General features: G+C 39.8%; 1 protein-coding gene across 1 annotated transcript in view; it reads left to right on the top strand.

Annotated features, from left to right (window-relative positions):
- taf2 (TAF2 RNA polymerase II, TATA box binding protein (TBP)-associated factor) overlaps positions 1–26,635 on the top strand; it is a 73,633-nt gene that overhangs the window by 2,454 nt on the left and 44,544 nt on the right. The window contains exons 5-11 of the mRNA XM_084435541.1: positions 191–332; positions 8,000–8,231; positions 10,940–11,124; positions 22,805–22,918; positions 24,938–25,037; positions 25,132–25,217; positions 25,310–25,445. Coding sequence (XP_084291667.1) covers positions 191–332; positions 8,000–8,231; positions 10,940–11,124; positions 22,805–22,918; positions 24,938–25,037; positions 25,132–25,217; positions 25,310–25,445 — 995 coding nt within the window. The remainder of the gene's footprint in view (positions 1–190; positions 333–7,999; positions 8,232–10,939; positions 11,125–22,804; positions 22,919–24,937; positions 25,038–25,131; positions 25,218–25,309; positions 25,446–26,635) is intronic.

Raw genomic sequence — 26,635 nt, 5'->3', positions numbered from 1 at the left:
GAGCTTGTCACCTGATAGAATTCTGTCGTTTTCACTGGAAGATAAAAAAAATATGGTATTTTAATTTTCTATCGAAGTGGCAGAACTTTTGACGTCAATAGTGCTCACTATGTCCCTTAATAATGCCTCAATTTAAGGCAAAGAATAATGTCTGTAATAATAATCCGTTTGTCTCTGTGTTTGTGTGCAGAGATGAAAGTTATGAAGGTGTACATTGAATTCTCATTGGATCAACCGAAAGGAGGGTTGCATTTTGTAGTACCTGATGTGGAAGGAAGTATGGCAGAAAGAGCAGCCCATGTTTTCTCCTTTGGCAACCAGAATTCCTCACGGTAAGCTGCAGACATTCATGTGCATGAAATGGAAGGTCATTGTCATGGTAGTTATGGCTAAAGATTTTAGGCTACTTCCACATAGTGATTCAGAATTACTAAGATTACAATCCTACATAGATTACATCCTCAGCATTATTATTGTGCTCTTTAGGAAGACTCAAAGTTGAGTGTCCTAGTTATACTTGTGTACAAAAGATTTAGATGAAAGTATCTTAATGAAGCTATATATATATATAAATTTAAAATCAATTAATTTAAAATCATTAACGCGTTAAAATAACTCAATGAAGCATGCAAAATTGATGATCTTGGGAGTTTATCACAATGGGCATCTACAATAACTCAAGGACCTGTAACCCTGGTAGGCGGAAATTTCTATTCTAACCTCTAAACGTGATCTCGCTTCTCTGTTTGCTATCAGATAATTAAGCCGCTAAACTACAGGATATTTTACAGTGCAATTACCCAGTAAGTGAATGCATTCAAACAATCAGTCCAAAACACCGCTAATAATGAAAATCTAGGCTTATTACATCAGAGATGGCAGAGAGAACAGAGATGACTCGCAACCAGTTTTCCGTGAATTATTCATTCCAGTGTCTGTTTAGCTTTAAAACACGAGCTGTCATTGTTTCTGAAGACCGCTAGCCCTCACTCATCGCTGTGTGTGAAATACAGACTGACCAGAACATCAAAACATCCCAACACTGTACGGCCAGATGATATGAAAACTATGTTTCTCAGATGGATGAGCCCTGTACTGACAATAAATCCAAAATAGAAACATTTTGTAATATTAACTTATCCTATTTATTCATAAAAAAAAAATGTTTAAAAAAAATCACTGTCAGGACAGATCATAAAACAAAGTGCTTAGACCTATTTTACTATTTCTATTTCTATTTCACACTGAACAAAAACTGTGCCGTTTTGAGCGGTGTTGAATGGATTCTGACTAACTTAAACATTCGATTGGCCATTGCATTCACGTGCTCAATAGTAGAGGTGGGACTAAATATCGTTTGGGCGATATATCGTTGTCCTTCGTGTGATAAGAGAATACGCTGGTGCCAAATATCAATATTTTAGTTAAAAAAATAAGGCGATCCAAACAGACTTCCCTACTCCTAGCGTCGCTACTTCATGTTTCCTCATTGGCTAGAGGAGAACTGGCCCCCTGACTGAGCCTGGTTTCTCCCAAGTTTTTTTTTTTCTCCATCCTGCTACCTGATGGTTACCTGCTACCTCAAGCTTTTGGCTTGCTTAGTTGAGGACATTAAAATAAACATTTAATTTAATTTTCAACAATAATATTGATCTGCCTGCATTGACACCATTATATGAGAACTGAACTGAGCTGAACGATGAAATAATGGTTTTCTCTAGAGCGGATATATATATATATATATATATATATATTAGAGATGCGCGGATGGGCTATTATTTCATCCGCAACCGCATCACAAAAATCATCATCCGTCCGCCATCCAGCCGCACCAACGTTTTTGACCAATTTTCAAAACCGCACCCGCCCGCCATCCGTTGATTTGTGTATACATATATTTTTCATTTGATTGGTTCAAACGCCCGCCACCCGCCCGAATTTAATTAAAATATAATTTTTCGTCACGTCATCCGCATAAACCGCGGAGTCCGCGGCTGTAACCGCCAACCGCGCATCTCTAGTATATATATATATATATACACGCACTCACCTAAAGGATTATTAGGAACACCTGTTCAATTTGTCATTAATGCAATTATCTAATCAACCAATCACATGGCAGTTGCTTCAATGCATTTAGGGGTGTGGTCCTGGTCAAGACAATCTCCTGAACTCCAAACTGAATGTCAGAATGGGAAAGAAAGGTGATTTCAGCAATTTTGAGTGTGGCATGGTTGTTGGTGCCAGACGGGCCGGTCTGAGTATTTCACAATGTGCTCAGTTACTGGGATTTTCACGCACAACCATTTCTAGGGTTTACAAAGAATGGTGTGAAAAGGGAAAAACATCCAATATGCAGCAGTCCTGTGGGCGAAAATGCCTTGTTGATGCTAGAGGTCAGAGAAGAATGGGCCAACTGATTCAAGCTGATAGAAGAGCAACTTTGACTGAAATAACCACTCGTTACAACCGAGGTATGCAGCAAAGCATTTGTGAAGCCACAACACGCACAACCTTGAGGCGGATGGGCTACAACAGCAGAAGACCCCACCGGGTACCACTCATCTCCACTACAAATAGGAAAAAGAGGCTACAATTTGCACGAGCTCACCAAAATTGGACAGTTGAAGACTGGAAAAATGTTGCCTGATCTGATGAGTCTCGATTTCTGTTGAGACATTCAGATGGTAGAGTCAGAATTTGGCGTAAACAGAATGAGAACATGGATCCATCATGCCTTGTTACCACTGTGCAGGCTGGTGGTGGTGGTGTAATGGTGTGGGGGATGTTTTCTTGGTACACTTTTGGCCTCTAGCATTGTTTCTGACCATGTCCATCCCTTTATGACCACCATGTACCCATCCTCTGATGGCTACTTCTAGCAGGATAATGCACCATGTCACAAAGCTCGAATCATTTCAAATTGGTTTCTTGAACATGACAATGAGTTCACTGTACTAAAATGGCCCCCACAGTCACCAGATCTCAACCCAATAGAGCATCTTTGGGATGTGGTGGAACGGGAGCTTCGTGCCCTGGATGTGCATCCCACAAATCTCCATCAACTGCAAGATGCTATCCTATCAATATGGGCCAACATTTCTAAAGAATGCTTTCAGCACCTTGTTGAATCAATGCCACGTAGAATTAAGGCAATTCTGAAGGCGAAAGGGGGTCAAACACAGTATTAGTATGGTGTTCCTAATAATCCTTTAGGTGAGTGTATATATATGAACTAAATTAATAACTTTTTTACAACAAAAATGAAACATCACAGAACTTACTTAACCTGGACTGTGACGCTATTTTCTGTGACGCCTGTTTTCTCTATAAACTATATAAATAAATGTGACTTGACTTGACTCAAGGTGGCACTCAACACATGAATTAGGGAAACGTGAACAGAAGTTAACTAGCCTAATAAAAAGTTTTTTAATGGGATGGTGGACAGCAGTGTGAGTAAAATAATAGATGCCCCAAGTCTGGACGCACTTGAGCTTTCATTGTTTATATAAAATATAAAAAAATAGATTTTTTTTTTTTTTACCATTGATGGGACAAACATTTTGTAAATAGATATTTTTGATGCTCTTCACCGAGCTCTTACACAGATACACACAGGAGCGTTTAAAAGCAGGTGTCTATCAGCGGATACCTAGTATATTCTCTGACAGACAGATCCGCTGATAGACGCCTGCTTTTAAACGCTGTTGGCGCTCGGTGAAGAGCGTCAAATATGTCTATTTATAACATGTTTTTGAAGCTTTGATCATTGTAGCCAATCACAGATATAAATGTTGAGCGCATGAACACAGTGGCCAATCAGAGGTGTTTAATAATCTGTTCAATAGCGCTCAAAATTCTAGGGGGAAATGCTGGTGTCGTCACATTTTTAAAATGTTAAAATACTTAAGTCGGTACCTTTGACAACACTATTCCCAGGTTTATTTTAAGGAAGCTGGTAAACACTAGGATGTTTCCAGGTTTAATAAGTTGATAAGGAGCTAAATGTGACAATTTACACAAAGAAAAGTTTAAGCTTTTAAAAAGTATAAGCATAAAATGTTTAATTTACTTAATGTTAAATTTAATTTACAGACTGAAAAACTTTTTGTGCTAACAGTTTGGACTTGAATAAAGAGAGAGCCTGCACTTAACCTTTTCATAGGCATTTATTTTTCATAGTTAGTAGATATCTAGGATTGGATTGTCTAGCAATATATCGATTATCGCAAAATTGCTGTATTGTGATATTATCGGTGCCATAAGTAAGGTACCGTGTAGGGCTGGACCCGAATATTCGAATATTCGTTCGGTGGGTTGGTATTCGATTTGAAAATTTGACATTCGAATATTCGGGGGGGGGGGTTTGTTTGTTTTTTTGCACACCTGGCATCCCCCTCGAAACGGTTCTCATTGGCTCTTGAATATGTTCAACACTATAAAATCTGATGAAATACAGTACTCTTTTTTACAATTATCTTATATAGCCTAGCCATTTTTAATAGGATGGACAGTTGAAGGAACCCAACCTCGTTATACTTAATAAATATAGTTGCTTCTTCTTGGCCTAAAGTGTTCCTGCAACGGGAGTATTCGTGGCTAGAGTATTCCCATACAAACTCCGCAGAACAGCGGAGTTTGTATGGACAGAAGTGCATGCCTGAGCTTGTATTTTGGGTTAAGCTGCGTTGCTTTGACATTTTGGAAAACAGAATAATAGAAACAAAATGTATTAAGCTTTTTACCTGTTATTATCAATCTAAATTAATCTCGGTTTTAATTTAACTTAATTTCGTTTTTCTTTATTTAAATTTCGTTTTTCTTTATTTAAATTTCGTTTTTTCTTTATTTAAATTTCGTTTTTCTTTATTTAAATTTTGTTTTTCTTTATTTAAATCTACCCTTTACTGTGTTAGTAATTTGTTAGTCAGAAAAATATTAGACTACCTTAAAAGTATTGCTTAAGTTAACAGACCTGTGCGTGTGTGTGTTTTATATCACTAGTGCAGTGTCCGTTCTTGGAGCATATAAGCCCTGCCCGCATGAGGTGCGCCGCTTCCCGCTCGCGTTGTTCTGTAGTTTATTAAAAGTTTATTAATTCTGAACGTGTCGCATCTCACGTGTCCATTTATATTGCACTGCACTCCCTTGTGAAGTCAATTGGATGAACGGTTCTCGAAATAATCAAAATGCAAACGGATAGACAGACACATAGAGAATACTGCCTTTATTAGAGAGAAGAATATGTTCAGCCACCTCTCTCCGAATATTCGATGTTCATTACTACCGAAGCTTCGAAGCTCAAAAAGTGGTATTCGGACCAGCCCTAGTACCGTGTATCGCAAGGTACCCTGTTATTCCTATTAGCTGGGAAGGAATATGTAAAAAATCATGAAGATTGGGCACTTCTGGAAAAGTTTTTGATTTTTGGCAGGGTGTTAGGTATGGGCCTAAGGTTTTTAAAAAACCATGGATACAAGTTGGGGTGGTCCCCCTAGTGGCCGGTATCGATAAAAACCAGAATGGTGCCTGCATAAAAGAGAACTCTACACCCCTCACTACACTCTAGCTCAATATCTTGACATTGCCATTCGGATAAGCTCTGTTCTTCACGTCACGCCCGTCCAGCCTGCTCTTCACGTCATGCCTGCCAAGTCTGAGTATCTTCACGTCATACCTGATTATCACGTCATTCACGTCATGCCTGTTCAGCCTGAGTCTCGTCCCGCCGAGACCGCCCTGCCAGAGTTTCTCCCTGCTGAGCCTGAGCTCCACGTCAGCCCTGCCGAGCCTGCACTTCACGTCAGTCCTGCCGAGCCTACGCATCACGTCGTGGCCACCGAACCTGAGACTGTTCACGTCGTGCCTGCCACACAAGAAACTTTTCACATCCCGTCTGCTGAGCCAGAGACTGTTCACGTCCCGTCCGCCGAGCCAGAGACTGTTCACTTCACGTCCGCCGAGCCAGAGACTGTTCACGTCACGTCCGCCGATCCAGAGACTGTTCACGTCACGTCCACCGAGCCAGTGTCTCCGGACAAGATGGCTGCCACCGAGCCAGTGTCTCCGGACAAGATGGCCGTCGCCTGAGCCCTCAGCAGAGATGGCCACCGCTACGCCTGAACCTGAGCCCTCAGCAGAGATGGCCGCCGCCACGCCTGAACCTGAGCCCTCAGCAAAGATGGCCGCCACCACGGTGTCTGTCCCTGAGCCGGTGTCTGTCCCTGTTCCCGAGCCGGTGTCTGTTCCTGTTCCTGAGCCGGTGTCTGTTCCTGTTCCCGAGCCGGTGTCTGTTAGTGTGTCCCTTGACAGGACTATGGATCATGTGTCATGATTCACGTCTGTGTTCCCGTCTTGTCCCATGTTAGCAGTTCCCCGTTATGTTGATTACTCTCCCCAGGTGTTTCTTATTAGCCACGCCCCCTTGTTATCTTGTTTAGCTTGTTTGCCTGTGTATTTAAATCTCTGTGCTTCAGTTGTTGTTTGTCGGTCGTTGTAGATGTAGCTGTTCCTTGTTCCTGTTTCCTGTTTGTTTCATTAAAGTAGTGCTTGCATGTGGGTTCTCTCTCCCCTTCGTCTTTGCCTCACCGTTACACCTTGTATCAAACAAAATAGAAAAAATTACATTATACAACAATTTAAGACTAAAGGAAGCTGAGATATAACCTTTTATCTTTTCGGCGGGGGGCAATTTGGATTTTATGGATAACTGCCACTAGGGGGACCACCCCAACTTGTATCCATTGATTTTTGAAAACCTTAGGCCTATACCTAACACCCTGCCAAAAATCAAAAACTTTTCCAGAAGTGCCCAATTTTCATGAATTGCATCCTAGCTATATCCCAACTCAACAGATATGTCTGTGATTGGCTACAAAGCTCATCACTGCAAAAACAAGTTGTAAATAGAAACCTTTGACGCTCTTCACAGAGCGCTTACACAAACACTCACGGGAGCATTTTAAAGCAGCCGGCTATCAGTGGGTATTGGTACTGCGGAACGGCAGGTATATTTTGGTGGCTGCAAAGATATTTTCAATGCAGGAAAAACCTGAGTGTGATATTGTAAATTGATTTTATTTTTATCCTTCATAGACAATTTTACCTATATAAGGGCATTTTTTTTCTAACCTAATTAAATGTATTGCCTTATCGTTTATGTCAAATTCTTACATTTAATCAATAGAATTATTTAGACACTAGACAATTAGAATAATAAGACTATTTTTACCAAACAAATTAAATTTGTTTTGCAGTGCAGAGGAAACACAAAGCTGCATCTGAAGTGGCATTTATATTTATTTACACAAACTGTTTAATGCAACTCAAAGGGGACATGAATTAATTTAACTTGTAGTTACAATGACATAAATAATGTTTTGAGATTAATGTATTAATTTTTTTTTTGATTATTAAAATGTGAAATTATAAAAAATAAAATAAAAGATACTTTAATGATACTTTTATGAAACTAAAACCGGCAGTAGGTTGTTGCAAGTCACTCTTAAGGAGTGATCAATTTAGTCATTCATTCAGCCGAATCGTTCAAACGGCTGATTAATTTTCTGAACAAAGTAATTGGCTGCATCCAAAATCTCATGTTTCCATACTATGTAGTACACGGAAAATGCCTACTATGTTGAGCAGTAATATGGTATCTACAGTGTAAGTCACTTAATATTAACTTCTTGTTTATTGAACAGTTGCATAAAATCAATATCAAATTTGCAATTGTGTCGATATGTCGCTCTTCACGTGATATTGTTTAACTATAACAAATTATATAAATATAAAAGACAGTAAAATGTTTTGCCCCTATATCTTGCATTTTGCATTTTAATAAGTTAAATCATGCAGAGAAGGCATGCACTCTAAATGCGCACACACATAATGCAGGCAATATATATAGCACACCCCTAATGTACATACACACCAACTTGTCTGTATGAGTGTAATAGTACTAGATTATTATATATTTCCTAATCTTCTTCACTAGGTTCTGGTTTCCATGTGTAGACTCATACTCTGAGCTGTGCACATGGAAGCTTGAGTTCACAGTGGATGCCTCCATGGTGGCAGTGTCCTGTGGGGACCTAGTGGAGACAGTCTACACCAACGATATGCGCAAGAAGACCTACCACTACATGCTGCCCATCCCCACTGCGGCCCCTAACATTTCCCTGGCTGTGGGGCCCTTCGAGATTCTGGTGGACCCCTACATGCATGAGGTGTGTGTGAGAAAATATAATGTCATTTTTAGTTTTGAATCCATAGTTTATACATTTGGAGGGTAAGACTAAGGTCATTTTCAAAGATTGTTGTGGGCAGAGGATTACAGCTTTCACCTGATCTGTCATAGTTGTAAACAATGCGGAAAGGTCTTCAAGTGGTTTTCCTTCAAAATAATACTTAAGTCAATTAAAACAGGAATATATTACTATTGTTAAATTACTTTAAATGTACCCCAAATGGCATATGTATAATAATAATAATAATAATAATAATAATAGTATAATAATAAAAGTAAAAGAAAAAAACTAATTCAGGATAAAATTGTATTACAAATAATTATATTTGTGTTGTCAGGTCATTTTTATTTATTCTCCTATTATTTATTTATGCAGGTTTAGGCCTCCATAGAAATACCAGTGTTATTTTAGTTTTTCTACAGTTTTATTAATAGTTTGAATAGCTTTTATTTGTATATTTTTAGTTTGACGTAAATTTTAGTTCAATTTTTGGTAATTTCGTTATGTGCTTTTCAGAGGTTGCGTTAACCGAATATTTCCCATCATTGACAGATTTTTTTAGCAGTGACGGAAAAATCTGACGGCCATCTGTAATTTTTACAGATCACACTTTGGGTGATCAATTGTAACTTGTAACTGTAACCTACTCCTGTCCAGTTGATGGCGATTGCACATATTAATTGGCAGTTAGCTTGTATTGTCTCGTCTTTGTCACTGCTCCGTACAGTTGCAAAAATATCACGGCAGCTGAGTGTGAGAAGTTTCTTCAAATGGCCAAATAGTTGTGATATTGTTAATAAAGATAAAAAAAGAGGAACTGATGCAATGGAGGATGAAGGACAAATAGACAACATTTATCAGTCACCAACAGCAGTTAAGGGGCAACCAAGCGGCAGCAAGGAGGTCAGGAGGGAGTACCAGGTTCAGTGGGAGCAAGAATTAACATGGCTGAGAAAGGAAGGTGGCAAAATGTTCTTCGACATCTGTAGAAAAGCTAACACGAGTAGCGGATTTGTCCGAGGGTGCACGACGATGCAGAAATCAGCATTGAAGGATCACAAAAGTAGCCATAGCCACATCGAAACTTCATTAATGGTCAAGCATGTAAAAAAATCACCAAGACACTGTCAATCACATGGAGGAGGCTATAGCAATGACCATAAATAGCTCTGTTGATGATCGTATCGCCAACAGCAGATACATCAGGATAATAGTTGATGAAACGACTAATATCACGGTTGAGAAAATGCTGATCACATACCTGACACTTCAGCAGAGAGTGGGGCCTGAAACTGTGTTCATTGTAAATCATGTAATACCCTCTGGCACTGCAGAATGCATCACAGCAAAAATAATATGTTGTCAGGCCGTGGTGTAGCTATGGATCAGGTAAGTTGGACTGGGAAGTGATGGAGTGATGGGCCAGAGTTGTGCAACATCTTCATCAGAATGACTGTCCCTACCTCATAAATATTCACTGTGGTGGCCACAGAGCGGCAAGTTGTTTCCGGGCAGACAACATAAAACATAGGTGGGCATTAGGCAAATGTGTTACCCAGTGACGTGTAGCCATCACGGAAGTAAGATTCGAATTCCTGATGACTCTTTTAGGTGGTTCAGAATCAGTTCTTTTCTTTTGAGAAACAACAACTATTTATCGCGTGCTCTTTCGTCTTCATAACTTGGCAGAAAGCTGCATTACACATTGCATGAAAGGGAATATTTGAAAAAGCATAATGGGGCACTTTAAATATGGTCTGAAAATCTACTGAGAGGTTTGGAAATTTGTGTCTGGAAAAGTATGGAATTTTGAAATGGAAATTGTGTAGGACCCCTGTATTAAGGTACAAATCTTGCATAGTGTGCCTTTGAGTACGAGTACAGGAGCACAGTATCGGGTATCAGTATCATATAAACATGTTTTTATGCATATAATTAGTTTAATTTTTATTTAACGACAATAACCCTGAGTAATACTACTACTTAAATATTATTTTTTGTTTTTTACAGTGTAATAGTAACACATGATGTGGACAAAACAGGAGACAAAGTGCATTGCTCGTTATTAACATTATATTAACATTGCGTTACATTACTAAAAAAACTGAACACGGCTGCAAGGGTGTTTCTAATAAAGCTGTTGAGGTAGTGAATGGTACATTTTATATCTTTCTATCTTCTGAGTGCTGTATCCATCTCTATACTTCTGTATATTTTTATATAAGCAATTAGTATTAAGTTATTTAATATATATACATATGAACACAATTGATTATGTAGTTTATGTATGTACACTATTAAAGTTCCTTAAAATGGTATTAAAAAGTATTAAACTTCCTGCATATACTCAGCATAGACATACCTGGCATTGTTATTGACTCAAACAAGTTTCCCTTTTGCAGTTGTCCACTAGATGGTGGTGTGCTTTTTTTATTTATAAATATGTGATATAGTCCATATGTTAGTCCATTGCCAGAATGTTTAATGTCCTAACTGTAGGTGAGTCACAGGTTAGATACATTAGATCATCCAGATTTCTCAGATTGAGATGATTAGGTACACACTTATATAATGCTTATATATTGTATCTAATAAACTTTTTCAAATGTAAATGTTTTCCAGTGCAATTATTGTTGCTTTCTTTATTCACTAAATTGTTCTAAATCAAATATGTTGTGCTTTCACAGGTGACTCATTTTTGCTTGCCTCAGCTTCTGCCCCTGCTGAAGCACACCATGTCCTACCTGCATGAGATTTTTGAGTTCTATGAGGAGATCCTCACCTGTCGCTACCCATATGCTTGCTTCAAGACCGTCTTTGTGGACGAGGCTTATGTGCAGGTCTCATCATATGCATCAATGAGTATTTTCAGGTATGTTTATAATGACATTACAGGGTTTTTCCTGGGTCCAAAGTGGTCTTCGGTCGAACATGGTCATCCACACACACGCAGTACACTGTACCCTATCCATGTGAACTGCAAGCCCAGTACTGGCGATAAATCCAAAATAAATTCAAAGAAACAGTTTGTAATATTAACTAGGAATGGGCAAGAGTACTCGAGTACTCATTAAAACGCATGATTATTGCGGCATTTGGGGCGTTTCCTGAGGTCTGATTTGTTAGCGTTAGACAGCACGCCTTCCAGACTGGCGAAATAAAGTGAAACTGGATTAGAAAGTGCGCTGCAGTGATGCCTGGAATCACTTTGATCATGAAATGCAGTTCAAGATGTGCAGTGCCAATCTCTCAGATACAGCACATTATAATGAGAACACGATTGTAATAGAAGGAAGAGCGTGTGAGTTACACATTAGACTAGCGTAATCAAGTTCATGTGTGCATCCTTTTGTGCAAAAGTTGTAAGATTACTTTTATATAGTCTATATCTGATTAATCTCAAATATAAGACGTGTTTGTTTGAGTTTAATAACCAGCTAGCAAAACGCTGCAGTTTGCCAAACGTTCATTCACTCTTCAGTTTCAGCTCAAATGCAGTGTTTACACATTGGAAATGCATTATTGACTATCATTGGCTTATTTGAGACTAGTCATATTCCTTTTAGATAGGCTATTTCTTTTTCAAAATCATTGATGTTATTAATAATGCTGCAGTGTTAATTTGTCCCAGTGCATCCATGAGATGTTTCTTGCATAGTTAATGTCTGGCTCAGCCAGTGACCCCTAGGAATAGACTAGGTGACAACCAAGAATAGTTTGGTCGACGACTGGAGAGACAGTTGACGGCACGGAAAGACGGCACCTGGGACAGTATGGGTTAGCACCCCAGCCTGTGTCTTTCGCGAGAAAGAACCCAAACAAGCTACGGAAAGCCCTACAGAGAGATACCCCCAGGAGATCCCGAGAGGGGGGGAGGATGAGATCTCCAATCGGACGGACCTAAGGTTAACAACCCATGCAAACGGACAGACGACGAATGTGACATGCATTTGCGGAAAGCTGTGCAAGAATCATCGTGGCCTAAGAATCCACCAGGCCAGAATGAAATGTTTGGAGCGGGAGAGTGAGGTGCAACGCACAGGTCCTGAACCTGGTGAGACGCAGGAGGAGCCCGGCCAGGAGGCAACCCACAGAGCCCAGTCCCTCCACGTACCAGAGCCTCCCAATCCCAGCAGAGTAGTTCCGCAGCAGCGGATTAAATGGCCCCCAGCCAGCAAACGGAGTGAGTGGCTGCAGTTCGACGAGGATGTGTCCAATATCATCCAAGCCACAGCCAAAGGAGATGCTGACAGCCGACTCCAAACGATGACTATCATCATCTTCAGTTACGCCTCAGAAAGATTTTGGCAGGTAGAGAAGGGAAAAACCAAGCCCCCCTCCTACACCATGAACCGCAGGGCCACCAAGATACATCACCTGCGGCAGGAACTTCGTACTCTCAAGAAACAGTACAAGAAAGCTACTGCTGAGGAGAAGCGACCATTAGCAGAGCTGCAAAACATCCTGCGGAAGAAGCTGATGATCCTCCGCAGAGCAGAGTGGCACCGGAGACGGGGAAGAGAGAGAGCCAGGAAGCGAGCGGCCTTCATCGCCAATCCCTTTGGCTTCACAAAACAACTGCTCGGGACAAGCGCAGCGGCCGGCTTGAGTGCTCTACAGAGGAAGTGAATCGCTTCCTCCAGGATACAGTGAGCGATCCACTTAGAGAGCAAGAGTTGGAGCTCAACAAAGCTCTTATCAGCCCCGGCCCCCCAACAACAGAGTTCAACCTGAGGGAGCCAGGTTTGAAGGATGTTGAGGAGATCATCAAGGCAGCTCGCTCAGCATCTACTCCAGGCCCCAGTGGAGTACCTTATTTGGTCTACAAGCGCTGCCCAGAGCTCCTACGGCACCTGTGGAAGATCTTGAAGGTGATTTGGCGAAGAGGAAGAGTTGCTAACCAGTGGAGGTGGGCTGAGGGAGTGTGGATCCCCAAAGAGGAGAACTCAAAAACCATCAACCAGTTTCGAACCATCTCATTACTGAGTGTTGAAGGGAAGGTGTTTTTCAGCATTGTATCACGAAGACTGACAGAGTTCCTCCTCAAGAACAACTACATTGATCCCTCAGTGCAGAAGGGGGGGATTCCTGGAGCTCCTGGCTGCATGGAACACACTGGTGTAGTTACACAGCTCATCAGAGAGGCCCATGAGAACAGAGGCGACCTAGCTGTCTTGTGGTTGGACCTGGCCAACGCCTATGGGTCCATACCGCACAAACTGTTCGAGCTCGCTCTTCACCTCCATCATGTTCCCAGTAAGATCAAAGATCTGATCCTGGATTACTACAATAATTTCAGGATGCGGGTCACTTCTGGGTCAGAAACATCAGACTGGCATCGCATTGGAAAAGGAATAATAACAGGCTGCACCATCTCTGTTATTCTTTTCGCTCTTGCCATGAACATGTTGGTGAAGTCAGCCGAGGTGGAATGTAGGGGACCCCTAACCAAGTCAGGTATACGACAGCCCCCTATAAGAGCCTATGGATGACCTGACCATTACAACAACATCAGTTCCAGGGAGCAGGTGGATCCTACAAGGACTTAAGAGACTCATCACCTGGGCAAGGATGAGTTTTAAGCCCTCCAAGTCAAGGTCCATGGTGCTGAAGAGGGGGAAAGTGATTGACAAGTTCCATTTTTCCATCTCAGGAGCTGTCATCCCAACCATCACAGAGCAACCCGTCAAGAGTTTGGGGAAGCTTTTTGACTCCAGCCTGAAAGACTCTGCCGCCATCCAGAAGTTCAACAAAGAACTTGGAGCTTGGCTCACCAAGGTTGATAAGTCCGGTCTGCCTGGTAGATTTAAAGCCTGGATCTACCAGCATTCCGTCCTGCCCCGAGTTCTGTGGCCCCTGCTGGTCTATGCAGTCCCGATGACAACAGTTGAGTCCCTAGAAAGGAAGATCAGTGGCTTTCTTCGGAAATGGCTAGGGCTTCCACGCAGTCTTACCAGCACTGCACTGTATGGGACAAGTAACATCCTGCAGCTGCCCTTCAGTGGCCTCACTGAAGAATTTATGGTGGTACGCACCAGAGAAGTCCTACAGTACAGGGATTCCAGAGACTGCAAAGTGTCATCAGCCAGCATTGAGGTGAGGACAGGAAGGAAGTGGAAGGCTGGGAAAGCAGTGGAGGTGGCAGAGTCACGCCTAAGACAAAAGGCATTGGTGGGCACCGTGGCAACAGGCAGAGTGGGCTTGGGCTACATCCCGAAGATTTTGGTCAGCCAGGCTCGTGGCAAGGAAAGACACCATCTACTCCAGGAAGAGGTCCGAGCATGCGTAGAGGAAGAGCGAGTGAGCAGGGTTGTGGGACTCCGGCAGCAGGGAGCATGGACAAGGTGGGAGAGTACACTGCAGCGCAGGATTACCTGGGCAAACATCTTGCAGGCAGATTTCCATCGGGTCCGTTTCCTGGTACAAGCTGTCTACGATGCCCTGCCAAACCCAGCGAACCTCCATGTCTGGGGGAAGAGTGAAACACCTTTCTGCCTTCTTTGCTCTGGAAGAGGCTCCCTAGAACATCTCCTCAGCAGCTGCCCAAAGGCTCTGGCAGATGGTCGCTATCGCTGGCGCCACGACCAGGTGCTTAAGGCAATTGCTGAGAGTGTAGCCTCAGCCATTAGCACCAGCAAACACCATCATGCTCCAAAGAAAGTAGTCCTCTTCATCAAAGCTGGAGAGAAACCCCTGGCGCGTCCACAATTAACAACAGGCCTCCTCCACAAAGCCTCTGACTGGCAGCTGCAGGTTGACCTTGGAAAACAGCTGAGGTTCCCTCAGCATATTGCAACTACAAGTCTCCGCCCAGACATGATAATTACCTCCGAGGCTTCAAAACATCTGATCATGCTGGAACTTACGGTGCCATGGGAAGAGCGTATTGAGGAAGCCAATGAGAGGAAACGCGCTAAGTACCAGGAACTGGTGGAGGAGTGCAGGGAGAGAGGCTGGAAAACCTTCTATGAGCCTATAGAAGTCGGCTGTAGAGGCTTTGCAGGGCGTTCACTTTGCAAAGTCCTTAGTCGTTTGGGTCTGACAGGGGCGGCCAAGAAGAGGGCCATTCAATCTGCAAGCGAAGCTGCAGAAAAAGCTACAAGGTGGCTTTGGATTAAGAGGGCTGATCCGTGGTTTGCTACTGGGACGCAAGTCGGGGCTTGATCAACCCCGGCTGGGTCGCCTGGGCGAGGGTGTATGATGTTGCGAGACCCGAAACACCCAATGATCCCAGGATACATCACTGAAGATGTGTCCCAGTGCATCCATGAGATGTTTCTTGCATAGTGTTCTAATTTTTTAACAGTAAATCTGTTTTATTTAGTTCTAATTTAACAGTAATCCTATGTTTTATTTAAAGTTGTTTCTCGTTATGACAAAAACACTGTTTTGATGACTTTCTGTCATTAAAAATAAAATAAAGTGCAAGATGTGCAGCGCCAATATACATGCCATATTTATCATTATAATGTGAACAGGATTGTGATGGAATGTTGTAAATTATGTGCTTTAGTTTCTCGTGTATCAGTGCGCTGTTAAGGGAAGAGCGCATCCAGAGTTTCCCTTTCAAACCCTAGATTGTAAAAAAACTAGCATGCTTAAGTTCACATTCACATTCACGTCCTTTTGTGCAGATGGAAGTTGTAATGTTACATTTAAGTTATATATCTAGGATATTGGATTTTAAATAATTTCACTTGATGTGTCATAGAACAGGCTTGAGTTTACTGGAGATCATTTACTCTACAGCTTTACCTCAAGCAACTATTTCTTTTAGATGTTTCTTTTTCAATTCGGTTTTCATTGACATGTTTTCGTGTCATGTTTTTATTTGTCAACATAAATTTTCGTAACAGTCTTAAAATATTTTTATATGTGACAAAAATATGCATCACATAGTCTACAGAAACCGAGCAAAGATCACTCTCATAATCACTGAAGCTGACATTTATTTCAGTTCAACGTTAGGTACACAAAGCTGCGCTCTTGCGAAAGTTATCCGTTATTATCAATTAAACTGTCTACTTTGTGCTATGAATTTCTTATTGACATTTTTTTATACTTTATATAGGATTATAATGAAAGGATTCACAAGCGTGCAGATCTCGTGCTGAACAAAAACTCAGCCGTTTGTTGAGCGGATTCTTACTAACTTAAACAGTTAATCTGATCCATTGTATTAACACACTCAACAGACGTGTCTGTGATTGGCTACAAAGCTCAACTCTGCAGAAACGTTGTAATTGGAAACCTTTGACTTTCACAAAAACCTTTCTCTTACACAAACCCTCACGGGAGTGTGTTAAAGCGTTTAAAGGAAGGACATTTCATTCTACCGAACTACCCGCAAGTGCTGAATTAATACTCGCACAGGTCAGTTTATTAGAAGAATGAAACTTGAGTTAACGCAGCGCTATTTCACTTGGTCTACAATATCACACTAAACAGCATTTGAGTGTGTTGAAAGTTATAATGTTATTCTATGTGTTAGTTTGTTTGTATGAGACTAACAGTAAGCTAGATCAACATTAGAATACTGCTGATAATATTCTAACATTTCATCATGTTGAGCTATATAACATTGATTAGTTTTATGTACATTTGCTCACCTGTCTAATAAAGTAGGCTACGTGCAAGAGCGTCAGTTTGTGACTCGTGAAGCTCTGTCAAGTCGAAGTTTGTCACGGACGTAGAGCTCTCGGCATCTCGAAAACGCCACGCTGATATTGATCCTCGTTTTAGTTCTCCTTTTGTCCCAAAGTCTGCTTGCCATGGTCCATAATGTTTGAACTAGAGATGCACCGATTGATCGGCTGGTGACCGGAATTGGCCGATTTTCACGTGATCGGCCATGACCGGCGACCGGCCGGTCAGTCTGACATATGCCGATTTTATGCCGGTCAAATGCACTCGGGCGCCGCCGCATGATTAACCTTTTGAGCGGTACGGTCTCATATATGGGATTTTTATTTCTGTGGCCCTGAGAGTACGGCGCCACATTTAGAATGTTCAGTGACGTCGCATAACTGCCAGATTCAAACTGTGCTTTCGCGTGTTGGCTGGCGCTGAGCCAGAGTCGGACGCGTTCAGCGCTGTCATATATCACAACTAAGCAGTGTTTACTCTATTCTTCTCAGTTCACCGGCCACTTTCTTGCATTTATTTCGGGAGAAACTGATGAATTCACGTGCTGTAAATCCGACTGACAGGACAACATTGCGGCGCCCATCTCATGTTATAGATCAAGATTATTTATAAAGGTTTTTAAACGACCAAACACACTCACTTACACGTATTTGAGAATCGGAATATCAGATAGGCTAGTTGATGACATGGTAAGCAAGTTTGTGAATATTTTGAATAAAAAAGGAAAAGCGAAATAAAAGCGACACATCTGTCATACAGTATTATTGTGGCTGCGGTGTATCGCGTGACGCGTCGCCATGGAAACATTAAAGGGAACGTTCACCTTGAAAAAACTCACTCAGGGAGTGTGGGGTGGGGGTGTCATTTAGAATATTTTAAACTTACGCGTGAAAGGGTTAAAGAAAAGATCGAAAATAAATATTTGTGTGTGCTGTAAAGTGGTTAGAAAAAAAATTTATCGGAATCGGCTAAAATCGGTATCGGCAGGTCAAACTCAATGAAAAATCGGAAATCGGAATCGGCCTAGAAAATTGTAATCGGTGCATCTCTAGTTTGAACGAAACAACGTCTGTCGCCATGGTTACAATGGCAGTACGAGCGGAAACCAAGGATAACGTGGATATTACGTCTAGGGCTGCACGATTAATCGCAATAAAACCGCACGCAATTTGGCAAAGGCTGCGATTATTTTATGCGCAGCTTGTCAGTTGAGTGCGGCTGATTGGTAGTAAATACTGCCCCATTTGAACGCCAGAGGGCGCTCTCATGCAAACACGATAAATATGCCCCGCCACAGAAGTACAATAATGCGCATCATTCCAGGAAATCCCTATCGCTGTAGCTGAATAAACAGAAGATTGAAACGCTTAAACGTGACTTATAAATAGTGTAAGAAGGCACATCATCTCACAGAATGATGCTCAACTGTCGTTATGAAGTGAGTTTGGAGTAAATGCATGTTATTAAATGTTGTATGTTGTTGGACAAGAGGTTCATAAATGCTTCTCATGTTTTGGAAAGATGTTTGACGCGTGTTGTTTTTTCAAATGCACATTATAAGTGACTCAAACTCACAGTGCTTTCAGATGGAGCAGCGTTTACAGAGCCGTACATCAATGACAAGCTGCGCATAAAAAATAATCGCAGCCTTTCCGATTTTAAAATCGCGATAAGCCATCTCGATTTAAGTGCGATTACATGTAAATTGAGATTAATCGTTCAGCCCTAATTACGTCATTGACAGGCGACAAGTGAACGGAGTCAGGGACGAGCCATTATTAGGGGTTCAAGCACGTAGTGCTGAAACGCTATTGTTATTGTTAATTTTCCCATGATACAGCATTCTCCATCTAAAACTGACCGGGCAGACCGAACCGTAAGTCGTAGAGACTTGAAACTTTGAGGGCTGGTAGTACTCACACAGCTTACAACGTCACCAAGGCCCGCCCCGATCGGCCTGATGGGGGCGCTACAGCGGTCAAAATTATGAAATGGCTCACAGCTGCTAAACCGTTGCTAAAGCGTAGACTCAAGTGTCTTATATCGTTGGAATCCTTGGCTCAAGGCGGACAAAATGCATGCCTCTGATTTGACCGGGGTCACTTTTACTAAAACGGCTATAACTTGTGAACGGTAAGAGATATTTTCACTAAGCTTGGGACACATGTTCATGAGCTCAATCTGAGGTCACATGAAAAAAAATCGCAACGATTGGCCACTTGGTGGCACTATAACAGGGAAAAAAATCATGAAAATGGCTATAACCGCACCCAACTGTTAGTCTGATGAAAATTGCCATGCCATGCCAATTTGTCCATACCACCCTTTGTCCAGGGTGTCATGATAGCCTATGAGAACATTGCCGTATCTCAAACTCAGTATAAGTCATCGGCACAATGCCCTGAAGGAGCCTGAGAAGTTTCAAGCCAGCGTTTTTCACGGGAGTGACCTCCTTAGACTCCTGAATCCTTGCCGAGTCCAACGATACCAAACATGGCAGGTTTCGCCTTATGGTTTGTGTAACTGTGTCATTTAGTGCTTAAAAACTTGCGATTATCTTCTAAACTGTTAGTCAGATCGAGACAAAAACACCACAGGAAATTTGAAAACATAGTTCAAATTTATACAATAAACGCTAAACAATAACGCCCAAATGTCAAAATTATGAAAGGAACTGACAAAAAAAAAATCCAAACAATGTCACCAATGGATCATTTTTATGCTCACAAGTATTAAGTAATAAGTATATAAGTGTCTAAACTTCAAAACGAAATGAGATATTTACAACAAATTTGACACACATATGTATGGGCACACTTTGAGGACACCTAATAAAAGTGGTGGAGATCAGGCAAGACATGGTGCTATAACTGGAAGAAAAAAAAACTTTAAAAAAAAACATATTTTTCCTTCGTAAATTGCCTATATTGGCTGAAAATTGTACAACAATAAAGTCAAGTCAATGAAACATACTAACCCAACATTCATTCCAAATATCAAAATCATCAATTTACTATATATTGTGCCATTTAATGTTCCTTTAAATATTTTTTTCAAACTAATTGTTCTTGTTAAAAAATGTATAATACCAATGGTAAATCATTCCATATTTTCATTCCTCTTCAGGATTCCATTCCACATTAGGAATTCTAGACACAAAAATATTTCTTATAAAACAAAGCAGAGAGACAATCCTTCACCAGTACATTCTTATTATATTAGCCCTTCTATTACAGTTTAACCCTCTGGGGTCTGAGCTGTTTTCTGGGCCCTGGAGGTGTTCTGACATGCTCTGACATTTGTGCTTATTTCTGTTACTTGTGACATTTTCATGGCTAAAGTCTTATTACACTGTATTCAGCACAAACTCTGCTACAATAATATATCAACAGCATGTGTGTAAAAGTTTGTAGTTTTGAGATAATGACATTTATGCGTGGTTTGTGAAAATACAAAAAAAAATTCTCACTGAAATAAGGTCATGAAACCCATACTGATTATTTCTTCACAAGACTTTTGAAAATTGTATGACGTAGCCTAGAATATTTGCTCTAAAACTATGTGAAAATCACCCTGACTGCTCATTCAGAGAAGACAATATATTGATTTAAAATTTTTACGACGTGTTTTGTGTGAAAAAGCAATATGCGAAGGGGCGGATCATCTCATTAATATGTAAGGCTTTTTACACCTGAGAAAGACAAAGACACTCCCTAATGGCCCTATTAGGAGCTTATCAGGGCCCATCATTCTGACCAACCTTGCACAAAGAATGAGGAGATTAAAAAAAGAATGGCTTTTAAAATTGTTTGGATTTATTTACAACATAATCCAAAGATACACAACAAAAAAAAAACACTTATTGATAACAATGATCCAAAGAAAAAGACCTTTGTGCCATTCCTAAAAACATTGTACATACCTTTCATTTCCAAGGTGTTTGATTTTCACTTTACCATGTTCATGTACAGAGACATGTACTGTGAATGTTGAAGTCAGCAGGACTCAGTGGCATCTGGGCCTTGAAAAAAAAAAAAATTGAACATACTGATATCAAGAGAAAGGCCTGCACGATTTTGGGAATACATTTGAGATTTTTCTGGTTAAAATAGCTTTTTAAAATTCACAGAATACACACACACACTCACACAAATGTTTCCAACAATATATTATATAATGAACACATGTTTGTTGTGCCTTGTAGGTATAGGCTATGCGCAGTGCTGCATAAAATAATAACAATATAGCAGCCTATATACATTTTCAAAAAGATTTCAGTAACAACTAAGCTAGAGAAAAATATATTGATTATCATTTTACTTCAAATGTTTCCATTCGTTATGATGATATGAAATGAGATAATAGTAAAACATGAAGCCGTTTGGAGCGTTTTGCTTTTCCAAAATATGATGCATTCAAACGCGATCGCGATAAAAAATATGATACATTCAAACGCGATCGCGCTCAAATATAAAACATTATGGTTAGGCCTACCATATACATATCTACGTTTGAGCAGATATCCACAAACACAGTAACAGTAAACACGGGTCTAAATATTATAATATTCACCATATATCTAGCAACAGTTCAACTGCAATGTGAAATTTATGCAACAATAACAAACTAATATGTAAGAATTTCTTACCTTATCTTTCTTGTCTTGAAATCGCATTCTTCTTCTGGGGTAAAGCCAATGTAAACTCACGTCTTTCAAACTCGACGAAAAGCAGAGACTGATGAAGTGTTTTGTTTTTGAGGTAATGAGCGCGTTCGTGTTCCATGTGGAGATTTGCATGTGAATATCTTTTGCGCGAGTAGGCGTGGCCAAATTAACTGTAATGAGCAAGCGTTTGAGAAGCTGGACATCTTGTTGGTTTTATACAAATTACTTAAACAGAAAATATTTGTTTTCAGTTTGAATCCGATCATTTAAAAGTACACACTTAAATGTTTATAAAGGTATATGGCTCATAAATGTGTGACAAGTATTCGAGTTATAAGAGTTTTGTTTCAGTTTATAGACGTGCTCAAGAAAAAAAAGTTCACCGCGACGGAGAGGCAGAACGCACACCCTGTTTATTTTCTTTATTTTTCAAAAGCACAATGTTTTGATTTGATTCTAAGTGGACACATACAAAAGTAGAAATATCACAGATTCTTTTTTTATATTTATTTTTTCTGTATGACCATAAATGACGGAGTAATTTAAGTTTAAAGTGCTATAATGTAAAAAAAGTCCAGCAAAACGCGGGGGCGCGTTTGCCGACCTCAGAGGGTTAAAGTGAGTTTAGAAGGAAATCCTCCTTGTTCCCAGTTCTGTTTGCTGTACCCTTTGCCACATCTCTCTCAAACATAATGTTTTTCAACTCATTAACAATCCATGGTGCCCTAACATTCTTCACTGAACATTTTTTCATAGGTGCATGTTTGTCCACCAAAGGGTAAAATAATCTTGCTGACAATGCATTATCAGGATGAACTTCCTTATAAACATCAATCCAACATACATTATTTACGTCTGTACAAAATGATTCTTGACTGAATCTCTTATATGAACTTTTATAAATTACTTTTGGTGTCCTAAGTTTTCTAATTGTTCACATACTTGCTAAATAAAACTTAATATCTTTTTACGCATGTGTGCTTAAAAGCCTTAAACGCTTGAACCCCGGTAAATGCTGCTTGCAGCTTTAATTTAAAATTGGAATTTCTCTGAAATTAAAAATCTTTGGGAACTTTTGGGATATTGTAAGCACACAACTGCAGGAAATATATCACATTGTGCAAGTAATTTTTGGATATTGTATTACAAAATTCTTACATATTGTAGCTTTAACAGAAGCTACAATGTGATTTGATGCACTGTTTGATTTTGTGTCTGTGTTTTTCTTTGTTCTTCTCAGTACCAACCTCCTGCACAGTGGTATGATCATAGACCAGACACCTATGACCAGGCGCTTTCTGGCTTATGCTCTGGCCCAGCAGTTTTTTGGTTGCTTCATCTCTAGGATGTCCTGGTAAGTAGGTAGGAATGGGGAAACCATAGTAGTTTAATGTTTGTTGCCAGCCACAAAACTGCATATTGCAGCATTTTTGTTGTATAGAATAGTATATACCTTTCATACATGAAGGTTGCAGGAAGGTACTTTGAGCTTGCTAGATATCCAGTATTTATTGAATGAGTAACTCCTGGTTACATGACAGATTGTTTTTTGTTTCAGTAAGCATTTGATTCTGCCAAGCCAGGTTTATTATTTGTCTCTTTGTAATATTTGTAATTTATTTATTTTAAATCCTTATGACAATGGGATTATTTGGCAGGTTTTTAATAGATATATTAAATAGAATATGGTCATGCAAGATAATTGACAGCTCTTGGCCAAATGAGCACTAGGAATCATAACTGATGCAAACCTGGAGCAGGAGAGACAGAGCTCGCTCTGAACGCTCTTTCAGCTCTTCAGGTTGCATAATTCAGTGGGAAATACATAGAAATGATATTTTGTATGACGAAATATTTTGCAAACGTGAGAAGAAATCAATATTTCTCCAAATATGCGCACTATTGGACTAAGAGCCTTAACGAACGCGGTCTAGTGCATCTATGTGAACACAAATAAACCGGAGCAGATGTGACAGAATTCATATGCATGTTATTCTATTCAAAATATAAAAAATGACAGATTGATTTTGCACTCCTGACATAAATTAAGATATTTTCACTGCAACCTAGTTTTATCATAAACAGTGGTCAAATATCGAAGCTGGAGTCTTAAATATTTCTAATGATACTTAGTTTGTCCTGATAAAGTAAGAGTGTGATGTTTTAAAGTGCAGTGAATGTTGAACAACAATAATCTGGGGCTGTCGGCGATCTTTGTCTTTAAAGGGGTTCATTTTGTCTCTGGCTTTATATTCAAACTCCACATGGTCTATGAACATTACCATTGTCCCTGAGCAAGACATTTAACCCAAAGGTTACTTGAGCCTGTAATATGTGTACTATTGCTTTAAAAATTGTGTTAGGTCTTTGATGTAGAAATTACCCATGAAGGAAGTATGATCATCACAGAGTCTCCTTTAGCCTGATTTCACTTTTCCTTTTCACTGCTCTAGTTTTGGACTACTTTTTTTCATCTTTCATTGTTTCATTGTCAAGCTTGGTAGATCCCTCTCTGTTTTTCTGTTCTGCATCATAAAGATGGTTTCTCCCATCGTGCTGGCTTTCTAACTGAAGTACTCTTTGTGTGTATGTGTGTGTGTGTCCCCGAGAGATTGTGAGTCCATTTGGTCCGATGCTGTAGTTCTTTGTCCAAAGCTTTGATTACTACTTACAATAAACTCCCTTGTGTGGTAAGTGTCTAAAATCAAAATCAGATGTGGAGGTTTCTATAGCAGACTTTTATTTATTTATTTATTGTTTTGAGCTTGTACGAGCCCCAGCTGGAGAACTGAAGTTGCTTTAAAATGGAGAACAGTCGCCTGCCTGCAATTAATGGTGGTGTTTGATGCTGTTTAACCCTGTAATTAAAGACAGTGTTGGGTTTAGAGTGATGTCATACTGTAGCAATTGCAAAGTAAAATGTGTCTTGGATGATTTTATTATTTTGAATATACTTTTGTTGTTTTTATAGGATATAGGGCCTAGATTTAAAGCAATATGTCAGATTGTTTCTTCTTTCTTTTTTATTATTTTTATTTAAAAAAAAAAAAATATATATATATATCCTAATGACAGTGGGATTATTAAGCTTTCCTTGAAAATGTGTGCCACAAGTTTAAATCTAAACTAAATCTAGTTTTGCACCTCATTTATAAATGTGAATACTACGTTATGAATGCCTGTGCGGCTGTGTGCACTTTAAATGCGCGAAGTGAGGTGAAATCTGACTCCTGCGACGCTCATGCTGAATTGAGCAGACATGTTCAGTTTTTAATTGTAGTGTCTGTTCTCTAACTGAACTAAATTATATTTATTACTATAAAAAATCTAAATGACGGTGTATTTTATATACAATGTGTAATTTGAATTGCAGGTCTGATGAGTGGGTTTTGAAGGGAATTTCAGGATACATTTATGGCCTCTACCTGAAGAAAACATTTGGAGTCAATGAGTATCGTCACTGGATTAAGGAGGTATAAAGTACAGTGGTCGTCAAAGGAGAGATATTGCCCAAACATCTACTTTTTAAATGCTGAACTGTTTGTCTGTTACTCTCTTAACCTTAAGGAACTGGACAAGATTGTGGAGTATGAGCTAAAGATGGGTGGAGTCCTGCTACATCCCACCTTCTCTGGTGGAAAAGAAAAAGACAAGTAATAACATCACCTCTATCATTGTTTATAAATTATACACACTCATCCAAACTTGCACAAAAGATGTTTCTCACAGAGTTTTTTCCTTTCAGTCCAACACCCCACCTGCACTTTTCCATCAAACACCCCCACACATTGTCCTGGGAATATTACAAGATGTTCCAGTGCAAAGCCCACCTGGTCATGAGGCTCATCGAAAACCGAATTAGCATGGAGTTCATGTTACAGGTATAGGAACTGAAACATTTAAGAAAGGAAGTGGTATATTTCATGGTGGTTAAATCTTGAATATGTTCCTCTCAAATCCTCAGTTTTAGACAGCGGCGGTTTCTTCATTAGGGCGATTGGGCGACGCACCACCAAAGTGTGAAAGGGACTTTTTCAATCACAATCTCATTCAACCACAGAGTTACGCTAGCAGTCACTCACTGTTGTTCTGCCTCTGGATATAGTCCAATCAGCGCCAAGTCACGTTCTGTGGAGTACCGCCTCTTTTTGGGCGATTTCACTATGGCCGAAAATCGCCCAGAGTGTTCCCATAGACTTACATTCAAAGACTTTTTTTTTCGAACTGCAGGCACTGCAATGCATTCTCTATGGGTTCCGGGAGGGCTCGCACTAATGTGCTTTCGTCATCACACGTAAACTTCACTTGTGCAGCGATTGGTTGAAACAAATATACCTCTAATAATATTTAGCCATAAGCTGAAGTGACATCCAATAATTTCCTCAGTGCATAACTTACATTTCACGGACATATTCTCCATCTGTAAATGTTAGAAAGTCAATATTTCCAGCTTGCTGTCATGAGCTAAACATCCGTGAACGAGCGTCGCCGCGTGCATGCGCGCCGAACAGACGGAGCGCAATAGAATAGGAGCACAATTATTCTGACTAAAATATACATTAGCACTAAATTATAAATATATTTAGCTAAAATATTTGTTGTTGAATATTTGTTGTTGTTGGTGAACATAAATGTGCTAGAGAATTTCAAACCTACATGTGTATTTTTATGATATTAGCTTTGTTTTTATTTATTTTTTATTTTTTTAAGTTGAGTAAATTTAACTACTTCTTTAAAAAGCATTATTTTGTTTTTAGATTGTAATGTTGCAATGTTAGAATGTAATGTGATTTGACCCCTTTTTTGGATAGACTGCAGACAGCAAGGGTTCACTATGTTTGTTTTTATAACCTTCAATATGAACATTGTTTGTAGGACAAAATTGATCAGGATATTAAATATATATCTAAAAAAATATATATATATTTTTTATTCAAATAGAAAAATAATAATTAAATACTCAGATTATACCATACATCGCCATTTAGCCCAAAAATTCAGATTTATTTGGCAATTGGCTATTTCCCAACCCTACCGGCTGAAGTTTTAGCTAAACTTTAGGCTAATGATA

Source organism: Rutilus rutilus, assembly GCF_951802725.1.
Source record: "Rutilus rutilus genome assembly, chromosome: 17".
Taxonomy (NCBI): domain Eukaryota; kingdom Metazoa; phylum Chordata; class Actinopteri; order Cypriniformes; family Leuciscidae; genus Rutilus; species Rutilus rutilus.
This window is presented reverse-complemented; position numbering and strand designations above follow the sequence as displayed.